The following is a 13,421-nucleotide window of genomic DNA, read 5'->3' as shown; positions in this document are numbered from 1 at the left end:
CCGGCAGTCATTTTGGAGCCAGAAATCAGGAAAGCCCAAGTGAATAAGGAGTGTGTTGTCGTCTTCTTTCACATCGAAAACGCTTATATGATGTGGAGGGAGGGGTTCATTATAAGGTTGTGTGGCAAGGCAAGCTCAGTCATGTGACTTTGTCACATGAGAGCATAAAGGTCAGGGGTCGTGCATGTCACTGGAGCACATGTTGGTGGCTGGTGAGCGGATGATTGCTTTTGATGTTTTAACCTTGTTTGTAAAAAATACTGATTTGTATATTTGATACATTTTAAAGGGTCTAAAGTCCTATGTTGTTTTTAAAGGTACGCTTTTATATTTTATGGTTAACTAATGTAACTGTCTAATACAATTGCAACCGCATTGTGTTTACAGGCGAAGTGCGGGTTGCCGTTTTATATAGTTCCGTTTTATATAGTCCGTTTATATAGTTTTTATACAGTTTTATATTGCTCAGTTTTAACAGTAGTTGGTGTCGGTCCTGAGGTTTCTGGGGAGGATTGGGGCTCACTTTAGTGGGTGATTTTATTTATAGTTATTGGTGATGGTGGCACTGCGTGTTTTATGTTATGGTAATGGTTTGCTTTAATCTTGTTTGTTTTTGTCACTTATAGTATGCCTCTCCCTTCCCAGCTAGAGTGGACCCTCACAAATTAATCAAACCTTTTTGTATTGTTTTAAATAAAAGCTGCCTTTAAGGCTTTGACCCACACTATTTGTAATAGATAATTTGAGCACTGTAAATAAAGATTCACTTTTTTGGAGAAAAACCTGATGCAAATCAACATTCACACCTACACTATGGGCATCAATCACCTGTCTGACCTGGTAATTGCTAATTGGGTTTTGCATTAACTCTTAAAATGGGTGTAAACTCAACAAAAGAACCCTTGTTTTGTTTTGGTTCACAGTCTACATTATTGTAGAAGCGCTGATATTAAAGAGAAGAATGAAATGTTTGGACATGTTTTATTAATCTGAACTCTTCAGGGTTTTATACTAATGCCAATATTTTGTCTTTTAAGTTACAGAGGACATATTTAACATGAATGACTACGGCTGTGGCTAATTAAGGTCGTTCAAATTTTGATTTACATTAGATTATGATTTATGGAAGCCTAAATGTTCTGCACACAATCCTAACATGTACTTTCATTTTTGTTTTTGATTCAATTTTTTGTTGCAAATAGGAATCAGCGGTATATCGGTTCCAGTATCGGTAGCAGCCAATATTGTTAAAACTGCCGATAATCAGTGCCGATATAGAAGATAAATGCATATGTTAATATTTGTTATTCTTTATCTATTTTAAGGTAAACATTTGTTTGTGAAATAAATTGTAATACCGTGCCTATAAGTAATAATGAATAAATGAGTTAGAAAGTAAATGTATCATGTCACTGGGCTTCAAGACATAACCAAAAGAAATACATTAAAGTGCCATATACATTTTGAAATTAGCACAAAAAACATTAATTCTTGGCATGAAAATGGAAAATATACATTGTCACAATCCTAACATTCCTTTTTTTTTTTTTTTATCTTTTTTTTTTGGCATCATGGTAGTGTTTTTTAATTAGTCTTTTAGTTTGACTTGTGTAGAGACTTGCACTGAGCTCATAGGCGCAGGTGTCAATAGTCTGGAGTTGAGAGAAAATCCAGAACTTGTTTGGCGAGACATAAGATGTTCCGCAGTTGAGCCCGGTGTGATGTTGTGAGCAATGTTCCATCTAATTCTTCATGTGTCTGAGCAAACACACAAACTGTGTGTGTGTGTGTGTGTCTGTGTCTGTGTGTGTGTGTCTGTGTGTCTGTGTGTGTGTGTGTGTGTGTGTGTCTGTGTGTGTGTGTCTGTGTGTCTGTGTGTGTGTGTGTGTGTGTGTGTGTCTGTGTGTGTGTGTGTGTGTGTCAAAGCCACTCTCTCAACCTGGTCCGCCATTACACCAAGAGAAAAGCAACACTGATTCATTGATAAAGTTAAGCTCGTATTCACACATTGTAATAACAGCGTTACGCTGTTAGAGGTGTGAAGGGGAACGGGGGTGGGCCATTGTCCGGCTGTGGAAGAGAGGGCGTGCAGCTGTGCAGGGGGAGGGGCGGGTGATTGATCAAACCTCAAGAAGTGAGTATTTAAATCATTCACCCACTGTAGGTCTCCCTCTGTCTGGGCAGGGGGGGGTTTGAAGCCTGAAATGGTTTTCAGGCTCCTCCACACTCCCTGAATGTTCTTTTGTTGCAGCTGCTCCTCCATCCTCCTCTTGTAGCCGGCTTCCGCCTGCCTGATCTTCCTCCTCAGCTCCTTCTGCACAGTCCTCAGCTCCTCCTTGTTCCCTGACCTGACGGCTCTCTTCTTCTCCTTCAGCAGAGCCTTCAGTTCATGGTTAATCCATGGCTTGTTGTTTGGAAAACACCGCACCGTCCGGGAGGGAACAATGTTCTCAAAACAGAAGTTGATGTAGTCCGTGATGCACTCTGTGATGGTGTTGATGTACTCTACATGGTCGTAAAGCTCAGTCCAAACAGTGGTGCTGAAGCAGTCCCTCAGAGCCTCCTCGCTCTCAGCAGACCACCTCCTCACCACACGGGGCACCACAGGCTGCTTGCGCACAATAGGTTCATACACAGGCCTCAGATGTACAAAGTTGTGGTCCGAGCTGCCCAGGGGAGGGAGGGGGAAGGAGAAATAAGCCTCCTTGGTGTTGGCAAAGAATAAATCCAATGTTTTATTGTCTCTGGTGGGACAGGTAACATACTGGGTGTATGTTGGCAGGACAGAAGAGGGAGAAGCGTGGTTAAAGTCACCGGAGATGAGGAAGAGAGCCTGAGGGTGCTTGTTTTGCAGTCTGCTTGTGATGGAGAACAATGCTTCACAGGCATTGTCAGCGTTAGCAGACGGGGCTACATACACAGCTATTACAATAACGTGTGAGAACTCCCGGGGCAGATAATATGGCCTCATGCTAATGGCTAACAGTTCAATATCTCTGTTACATAGTTGTTCTGACTGTGACGTGGTTTGATCGACACCACCTCTCATGAACAAACATCGCGAGGCTTCCTCCTCTTCTCTTAGCACTCTCCCTTGTTCTGTCTGCGCACAGGAGATGAAAATTGTCCAAAGCAACAGTATGATCCGGGATTTCTGGGGTTAGCCAGGTCTCTGTGAGCAAAATTATGCTACAGTCCCTGTAATCCCGTTCGTAGCGTGTGAGATTCGCCAGCTCTGCTGTCTTATTTTGAAACAACCCCAGGCTTAATTTGATAAGATTAGATTGATTTCTATAAATGGTCCTTTTGTGATTTTTAAGGTATCGGCCGCTACGCACAGCAGAAAAATTAGGGCAGTGTCGCGGCTTTTGATTGATTCAGGATAAGCGCGTATCGGCCCGCTACGCAAGATAGGGCTGGGGGAAACACTGGAATGTATATCCTCTCTGTGCAGGTGTCTTGGTGTCTTGAAGGAGGCTGGCTGCTGCTGGCTGTTCTTTGTGCACATACATACATACATACATACATACATACATACATACATACATGAGCTCCACAGGGCTGTGTACTTTCTCCCCTGCTCTTCTCCCTGTACACAAACTGCTGACGAGATCACCCTCGTCGGGCTCATCTCGGACGAGGATAAGTCTGTCTACAGGAGGGAGGTGGACCGGCTGGTGTCCTGGTGCAGAGGGAACAACCTGGAGCTCAGAAGACAGTGGAGATGATCAGGATCATGGACTTTAATTTTTCATATTTATTTAGTTTATGTTTTCTTTAGTTAATCTATTATTTTATGTATTTGAATGTTTGTTTATGTATGTATGTATTTATTTATTTGTATCTGTTTGTCTTTATGTCTTCATTTATTTGTTTTGTTTGTTTGTTTGTACATAGGGGATTGGTTTTGAGACTTTTGCTGTATAAACATGGCTCTCTCTCAGTTGTACAGTTCAGTGTGTGATGTGGAGCCCTTCCCCAAGGCTCGCACTCACTACTTTTACTTTCATTCTCCAAACTCGTCCAAACTCGTGACACTGAAGAGGAACCTGGAGGAAGCCACTCACCGACACATAATAAAATAAAACCGACACAACACAGCGCCAGAGGAACATTCGCCTTCTGCAGAGATGAAGTCCACACGCACAGGTGAGCACGAGTGTGTTTCTTTTCCCTGTAATGTCAGACATGCAACCAAACGTGTTACTGAGCTGAAGTGACTAAACAAGTCTAAAAACTATGGACAGCATTTATATATAACATAACAAGTTCAAATGGAGTTAAACCGATCACACATGTTTATATAATAGGCATAAATCAATGAGACTTGTAAACCAAAGGTTTCCCTTTCCATCAGAAAGCAAAGTGTGTCTCGAGTTATTGTAAAGTGTGTGATCATATTTATTAATTCAGTCTATTATCTTTTTGATGCATTGATTACCATTGGGTCATAAAAGGTCAGTGAATATCAAGTTTTTAAATCTGCAAGATCAGATTAAAACAGTTTTACAGTTAATGTTCCATACAAAATAAATACTTCAGAATGTTTGTGACTGAGGAAGGAGTTTGCCTTCCTTTTTGAATCTAGATGAATAGATAATACATTAACTAAGGCAGGGCTGTTCCCTGAAGATAGAGCTTAGTCAGCTCAGAGCAGCTCCTCAGATTGAAAATGACAGTTATGTTTAAAACAGTGACCAGTGACAAAGAATGTAGAAACAAATGTAGAAACCGTTTCTACTGGTTCTCCTGGATGAATTTATTGTGCAGTATTTGCACCTAAACCTAAATCGACATGTTTAGCACATTTCTGATGGATAGTCATCAAATAACCTTATATTATCATCCAAATAATCCCCAAAACATTTTGAAGCACTTCTTTATTTCTGTCTGAAAATCATTCATTATTTCTGTCTTTTTACTGTAACTGCTGCTCTTTCTGAATCATAAAACCTCTTCAGCTCACTCAGATAACAATTATTTGATGATGGAAGTGTTTTAAACCTGAGAAGTGATAATAAACACTTTCTTAAAGCCTCTGTAATCAACCTTGATACATAATGTCTGAGGAATTATCTAGATTTTAGTTTATTTAAAAACAGAAACAGTTTCACTTCTCTTTCCACAAGTTTTAACTGAAGCTTTTTAATAATGTTTGTCATGGCTGAGTGGGCAATTTCACTTTACTCTGAAATAAAGGGGGAAGTCTACAGAAGGAAAACGCCTACATGTAGTTTCAGTTACATTTTCTCATGTTTTAAAAAGAGGTGCTCGAAACAGGTCAAAATGAAACAAGGGCAAAATAGAAGTGTGGGTCTAACTTGCCCAAATGAAGACTAAACTGGGTGAAGCTGACTCAAAACATCATAGTAAAGTGCCTCAAAGCACTATACTGTAGTCAGTATTCTTTCATGTGGTAAGGTACTTCTGTAGCCACAGCTGCCCTGGGGTAAACTGATGGAAACGAGACGGTCAATCTCCCTGTCGCTCTGGCTCTCTGTGAAAAGTGGTGCTTCCCTCTCCACTTGGACTGAACTGGCTGCTGTTACTCTGCTGCCTCGTAACAGACAGCAGGATTATATGTTTAAAGGATAATAACAATTCAAATACTGCATAGTATGTGTCCTTAAAGTGTCGCTCTGTCACATCTGTGGACATTTGTCTTGCAGGTGTGGTGGGAGTCTGGCTGCTGGCTCTTCTCTGTGCCACAGTTTGGGCTGAGTTTGACTCCAGACTGGACCAGCACTGGGAGCTGTGGAAGAAGACTCACCAGAAGACGTACCAGAATGAGGTGTGTGAAAGGAATTTGCTCTTAACACAATAGCTTTATAATGCCAAAGACAGTTTAGATCTACTCAGATATGTTTAGTCAGGGAAATTCAAAAGAACTTACAAACTCTTAGTTACGTAGTTTTACTCAAACGTATACTACGTATATTCAGCTTGAAGATATGTATCACTGATAATAATGCTAAATACAATGTTTGTATATATTTATGTATATTTATATATATATATATATATATATATATATATATATATATTATATATATATATATATATATATATATGTATGTATATATGTATATATATATATATATATATATATAAGGGATGAGGCCAGTATTTTTTAATACGTTACTCTTTTTATTTTTTGATTGTTTAGGTGGAGGAGATGGGCCGCAGAGCATTGTGGGAGAAAAACCTGATGCAAATCAACATTCACAACCTGGAGGCGTCTCTGGGCCTTCACACCTACACTATGGGCATCAATCACCTGTCTGACCTGGTAATTGCTAATTAGGTTTAATATTAACTCTTAAAATGGGTGTAAACTCAACAAAAGAACCCTTGTTTTGTTTTTGAGTCAGGATTTGGTTCACAGTCTACATTATTGTAGAAGCGCTGATATTAAAGAGAAGAATGAAATGTTTGGACATGTTTTATTAATCTGAACGTCAGGGTTTCATACTAATGCCAATATACAAATATATTTTGTCTTTAAAGTTACAGAGGACATATTTAACATGAATAACTGCGGCTGTGGTTAATTAAGGTCGTTCAAATTATGATTTACATTTGATTATGATTTATGGAAGCCTAAATGTTGTTCTAATCCCTTTCAGAGTCACTACATCTATTTTATCTGACCTTCTGCACACAGTCCTAACATGTACTTTCATGTCTCTTTTCACTTCCCAAATTAATCTTCCACATTTTTTTCATACTAAGGTGCAAAAAAACTCACATGTACACCATGTAGGAAGTAAAGCTGGGGTACTCAACTGTTTTCCCCCCAAAAGTATATTGTAAAAGATGAGACTGCTGTATGTTATCTCTATCGAATAATCAATAATAAAGTATTGTATTAACCCAGAATTAACAGCTGAAAGCAGCGCCCTGATTGGCTGTGCTTGGGGCTGTCGGCATATACCTGAAAAAGCTGTTCTAAAGCTGAGCCTGAAAATGAATGCTAGTGAATATTAACAATTTGCCGAGGGTTTGCGAGAGCTTGGAACTAGTTAGACACATTTAAATATCTGCTTCCGGTTTAAGGTTTAATTTAATTTCACAAGGTTTCAAAAGCAAAATAAATTTATGTTTGATTCATTGTGTTTGAGGACCTTGTAATAGTTTACATAAAATCCAGCTAGCTGTTTTCAATTGACCAAACAATATGCACCTACTGTATTTAAATCCATTAAACATGGTTCACTCACTCTGCTGCATTAATGGCAATGCCTCCAGGAACTAGAGTTGAAGATTTTCATTACATTAATTTGGTGCGTTTACAGACAAAGGAGGAACTGCTAAGAATATATGCCCCTCTGAAGCTTCTCAAAGACTTCAAGATGATCCCTACCCCTCTCCAAGCACCAAAAGAGGAGGTGCCAGACAGTGTGGACTGGAGGAAATCTGGCTTAGTGACTAAGGTCAAAGATCAGGTAGAAAATACTTTCCACTTATTTATCTCTGGTACAACAAAGGTACAACAAAGTCAACATTTTGATTTTGCAGGGCGGATGTGGATCATGCTGGGCCTTTAGCACTGTGGGGGCCCTGGAGGGTCTGTTAGCCAAGACCACAGGGAAGCTGGTGGACCTCAGCCCCCAGAACCTGGTGGACTGCTCAGGCCCATACGGTACTGGAGGATGCAATGGTGGATGGCCTCATCAAGCCCTTCAGTATGTGATTGCGAACCAGGGCATTGATTCTGAAAACTTCTACCCCTATAAGGGCCAGGTAAGGACTTCTGCAAAATAAGCCAAGTCAAAGCATAAAGTTGGGGTCCTTTTTAGTAGCTGCACTTTCTCTTCAAACACATAATATATGGGTTACAAAACACCAACTCAGTTCCTCAAACAGCGACAGATGGGAGGAGGTGCATTTAAACTGTTAGTTCCTCTTCTTCATATGCATGAACTGGAATTAATATTTTTCAACTATTTCCTTGAGCTCAGACTGCACGTGTTACAGCGTCAGTGCAATGGCCGCAGGAATTTCAAATAATTAAAAATAATGAGAGGAGCTCAAATCGAATGCAGCATACATCGGTCATGCCGGGGGAGGTGCCGCAGCACACCCAGCAGCGGCTGGTCCATTATGGGCGCTGGGGCGCCGCCCCCCCCCTGTCAATCAACCAACTACGTAAAAAAATGTTGTGTCTAAAAACAATATAATTTATTCAGAAATATCTTATATTCTTATTAGTGTAAATATGTAAAATAATAATATATATATATATATATATATATATATATATATATATATATATTATAAATATATATATATGATATTATTTGTTTGCGCACCGTGCGGTCTGCGTCACTTTTCTACGTAGCCGGGGGGCACTTTGAAATGCGCCCCAGAGTCCCATAGAAAAGCAATGGGGATTTTTAGCCAATCAAATCTCAATCAGAAGTGACCACGTCACTATGGCATTGCCAAAGGAAAATAGCAACTGAGGGGCGCTTTTAACATAGTAGTTACGCCATGGAGCTACGCTTTTTACGCTAGAGACAGAGACATGTTCGCTGCATCTAAGGACGTCTGTTACAAAAGGTAAGTTCAAAACGATTCAGAATGAGCTCCTCAACTGTTTGCTGGCTTTTGTCGTGTTGAAGTGAAAGCGGCTGATTTCGTATCAATCCGAGCCGAGACATGTGATCTGTCAAACTCCGTGCTCCGTTACCATGACAACATACACACTAAAGAGTGTTTTTTTTTAGTTTATTACTTACTAAGCATTAAGTATCGCTTAACTTCTATTCATAAAAATATGCTTTTGTTATTAAAAAAACTATGAAAGAAAGCCATAAGTGACATGTCTTTAAGAACAACTTTCCATAGAGCAATAATGTCTGTGATGATTAAATATAAAAATGTAAAATGTTACACATGTAGTTCAGGGTAACTAATGCCACTTAGAAGCTGTTTTATGAAACACCAACAATTGTTTGTGTTTTTATTTCCTCTTAATGTAGTAATTGCTACTCTGCACTATAAGTTACAATTTCACTGAGATTTTTGATTTGCTCTTTTCAATCTGATATTTTATAAAGTGTAAAATGTCATTTTATGTCAAATGTGTTTTCTCACAAATGGTATCTGCCTCATTGTATTATCATAAAAAAGTGGAAATAAAGTGTGTTTACTTCATTAATTCAGTTGTAAATGTGTATTTGGAATATGTATCCATACAGTCAATGTTAAAAATTTCAATTTAGGACATTCAAAAAAATAAAAAAATACACGGTCATGTCAAATAGCCTCCCCTATATTTTGCACCACCGCCACTGAGCACACCTCTATCTTTTTCTGTATTAATAGAATGGTTACCCCGTGAGGACATGGACTCCTAAATGGAGTGCTTCACTTTACGTGTGAGCTGCCCTCCACGAGTACACCACTCCAACAAAGCAGTCGCAGTTACGCCAGGTGCAGTCTGAGCAAAGGCAGGAAAAAAACGTGACCCCTCTCCTCTTACAGTGTCCCCCCGATCCTCTCTGACATAATACACATGTAATACATAATACACATGATACAATAATGTCATTTTAAAATGTGCATCTAAATAGTAGATTCAATCTCTTCCATGAAAAAACAATGTGAAGTCAAGGACAGAGGGGACAGTAGGGACAGTAGGGACAGCACAGCCGTGTTCTCAGCATGTTAAACTGCAAAATGCTGTGTTATTTTATAACAACCTGACTAATATTCACAGGGGAATTTAGTCTAATGAGTGACTGAATTTGGAAGCGGCTATACGCAGATACAGCGGTCAGCATTTTATGGGACAGTTATAGTGATAAACGGGATGTATCACTACTGTCATTCTCACGTTTCTGCTTTAGAAACGGCTTTAACGCTGCCTGACAGGGATTAAACAGGCATCTTAGCTGTTTATCAACAGCAAAATAAGAGAGAGCGAGCGTGAGGCTGAGTAAAGAGGAGAGGCAATGTGTTTAAGCACTCAGTTTTCCCTGCACTGAGACAGTGCTCTCTGCCTCGTCTGTCTCCCCTCTAAAGTTTACAGCAAGTGTTCGCTCTGTCTGTGTATTGATAGACATACATGATACACATAGTATGTGTATCATGTATGTTCACGGCAGATTTAAACTATGAGCTAATTTCCATCCGCTGTTCCACAAACAACTTCAACACAGATATGACAAAAAGTCATAACTTTGTTTGCCTCATATTGATCAACTTTCATTTTCAATTTTAGTTTATAGTTTCTTTTGAAAAATAAATAAGGATTTTAGTCATAAGGTTCAGGAACACTAAGCATACATTTTAAATTAATTAATGAAAAAGTTCCAAATCACTGCTTTTACTCCTACACATTGTGATTAAAAACCTCCAAGCCCATAATTGCGATTTGCAAATGATTAGATCTCAAATTGTTTAAAATTTGAATAATTGCCCTGCCCTAATGCAGACTGCAGAACTCAGTCTTTTTTACAACTTCTTTAATGCACTGTATGGTACATCATTTTACACTATTATAATGGAAATAATGGGGGTCTTCCCAATTGTTCCTTACCTCACACTGATTGTTGTCATCTCTTGTTCAGGATGGCACCTGCCGCTATAACCCGACATACCGAGCAGCTAACTGTTCAACATACAACTTTGTGGACACAGATGAGCTCTCTCTTCAACGTGCAGCTGCTGTCATCGGCCCAATCGCAATAGTGATTGATGCCTCTGACATATTCAACTACAAATCTGGTAAGTAAAGATCACTTTTGTGAGTGTAAAGTTGTATCAGAAATTGTACTCCATTTCCCAGTATCAAAAATACAGTCATCACATGCATATACGTTGGCAAATGTGAAAAACAATGTATTTCTTTCATTTGAGGTGTGTACTACAATCCGTCTTGTGGACACAAGACAAACCATGCAGTGCTGCTCGTAGGTTATGGCACCGATGACACGACAGGGCTGGACTACTGGCTGGTCAAGAACAGGTGAGATAAAAAATCATTATATTATTTATTCTCAATCATCCGGCTATCTAAAGTCTCTGCTCTTTGAGATTCAGTATTCAGTAGAAAAGGACACTCAATGTTTAGATAACTATTTTCTTTCAAAATTCCAGCTGGGGAAAACGTTGGGGTGAAAAGGGCTACATCAGAATGGCACGCAACAAGGATCAGATGTGTGGCATCTCAATGTATGCAGTCTTTCCCGGGTAAACGTCACAAAGTAGATGTTTTTAAGTTGCAAAAATCATACTCTCTCTTTGGCCATCTGTGCTATGCAGCCTTCAATTAAAACAGTTTGGACATCCCCTATCTATAGATTACCGTACTTTTCGGACTATAGAGCGCTCCTGAATAAATGCCACGCACAAGAAATTTCCAAAGAAAAAAATTAACACCCGAGGTCCACTGTGCCACGGGTCTAATTAGACATAATATTTCTCAGTGAATATGAGTTGGATTGTGAACAAACAGCATTTTGAGGTTTAACATACAAAGAACATGTCTGAGCTGTCCCTACTGTCCCCGCTGTCCTTGATTACTTACAAACATTACATCTGGTTTGATCTGCTCCTGAGCTTGTGCTTAGCGAGTGAGTGTTACGTTGTAACATGCAATATTTAAACAGAAATATGTTCCATAGCAGTGATGCACAAGGTCGGGTCAAGAAAGTCTCATTTCAATGCGGCAGGTTCTAAATTGCAGAACGCCGTTTATCGCATATCCAAGCTCCGCGTGTGTCTTAGCGTTTAGCCGCGTCTAGATTCACTTCCTCATTAGACTAATTTCTCTGCAAATATAAGTCTGATTGTAATAAAACACACAGCATTTTGAAGCTTGAAATACAGAGAACACGACGTGTCCCGTGGACAGTGCTTGCGCTTCCTGCTAGAGTGCCCCCCTTGTGGCCGTTGGCGAGTAAAAATCTATAAATTAGATGCACCGTTGTATCAGCCGCAGGGTTCAAAGCGTGAGAAAAAAGTAGCGGCTCAAAGTCGGAAAAGTACGATAATAAGTTGATTTATGTGTTGTACCAATGATTGATTTCATGTAACTGACAAAACAATGTGAAAATGTGCTCATCATAATAATAGATTGGAAGTATGTGTGTTGTTTTGTTTTTTTGGCACATTAAAAGCCCTTTCTTTGTGCATTTTTAATAAAGAATTTTAATGAATCGCTTTGGGATCACAATTTGAGTATTATGTTTTGTTCATTTTAATGGATCATGTGAGTCATTATCTGGACATATTTGCTTGATAATCGTGTTATGATCTTGTATCGTCATGAGCACAATCGGTCTCCTTCTGCAGAGCTTATACAGTATTTTAAGTTTTAGACCTACTACAGGAGAAACCAAGACTATACTCTAGGTTACCAGCAGTCTGAATATTGCACAAAACTTTTAAATTAGCCTCACCATGGTGTACAACAAAAAGTAAATAAAATTATTCTAAAAATGTTTGTAAAAAGGAATAGGTGGTATATTGGTTCCAGTATCGGTATCAGCCAATATTGATAAAACTGCGGAGGAATTGGCGTCGATATACAAGATAAAGACATTCTGTTATATTTATTATTTATGTATTCAAGGGTAAAGTAAACATTTGTTAGTGAAATAATTTGTAATACCGTGCGTATAAGTAATAATGAATGAATGAGTTAGAAAGAAGTGTGTCATGTCACTGGGCTTCAAGACATAATCTTTTGGAGTGACAGGGCCACTCTTGAAGACCTTCTATGACTCTGTGGTGGCATCAGCTCCTGTAGGTGTGGCCTGCTGGAGCAGCAGCATCACAGAGAGGGAGAGGAAGAAGCTGGACAGAGTCATCAAGACGTCCAGCTCCGTCCTGGGCTGCGCTCTGGACTCAGTGCAGGAGGTGGGGGACAGAAGGGTCCTATGCTGGACCATGAGTGTCGCCCCCTGCAGGACACTCTGTCCACTCTGGAGAGCAGCTTCAGTGACAGACTGATCCACCCTCGCTGTGTGAAGGAAAAGTTTCGCAGGTCTTTCCTTCCTGCTGTTGTCAGACTGTATGACAAACACTGTTAGCCCTGAACACGTGAATACTGTCCAATAAGGGAGTGTCTGCAGAGCCGCGGCGCGCGGCCGAGACTGCTAGGCTTTTTTGTGCCGCGGCTCCTGAAACTGCTGGGCTAAGTTTCTGCTTCATCTTTTCTTGGTCACCTTTTTGGTCATTGTTTGCAGAAAGCAGGTCTTTCCTTCCTGCTGTTGCCAGACTCTACAACAAACACTGTTAGCCCTGAACACGTGTATACTGTCCAATAATGTGCAATACTGACTTAATCATGTGCAATTACTGTCGTACTCATACGCAATAATGTCATATTCATGTGCATATAACTGATGTAAATAAGTGTGTTTACTTTACCACTATTATTAGTATTATTTTGTCTAATGTTAGCTTAT

At 39.6% G+C, this 13,421-nt stretch overlaps 1 protein-coding gene across 1 annotated transcript; it reads left to right on the top strand.

Annotated features, from left to right (window-relative positions):
- The first annotated feature begins 4,032 nt into the window (after positions 1–4,032).
- LOC140373489 (cathepsin S-like) lies at positions 4,033–12,170 on the top strand. The gene is made up of 8 exons (XM_072460012.1): positions 4,033–4,149; positions 5,670–5,791; positions 6,167–6,289; positions 7,296–7,445; positions 7,519–7,743; positions 10,578–10,734; positions 10,867–10,975; positions 11,107–12,170. Exons 1-8 carry the CDS (start codon positions 4,131–4,133, stop codon positions 11,201–11,203), a joined length of 1,002 nt encoding a protein of 333 aa, XP_072316113.1. The 5' UTR covers positions 4,033–4,130; the 3' UTR covers positions 11,204–12,170.
- Positions 12,171–13,421: the final 1,251 nt, after the last annotated feature.

The sequence above is a fragment of the Eucyclogobius newberryi genome, unplaced genomic scaffold, assembly GCF_026437365.1.
Source record: "Eucyclogobius newberryi isolate DKJ021-1_F unplaced genomic scaffold, fEucNew1.0.hap1 SCAF_3, whole genome shotgun sequence".
Classification (NCBI taxonomy): domain Eukaryota; kingdom Metazoa; phylum Chordata; class Actinopteri; order Gobiiformes; family Gobiidae; genus Eucyclogobius; species Eucyclogobius newberryi.
Note: the sequence above shows the minus strand (reverse complement) of the source record. Positions and strands in the feature narration are given on the sequence as shown.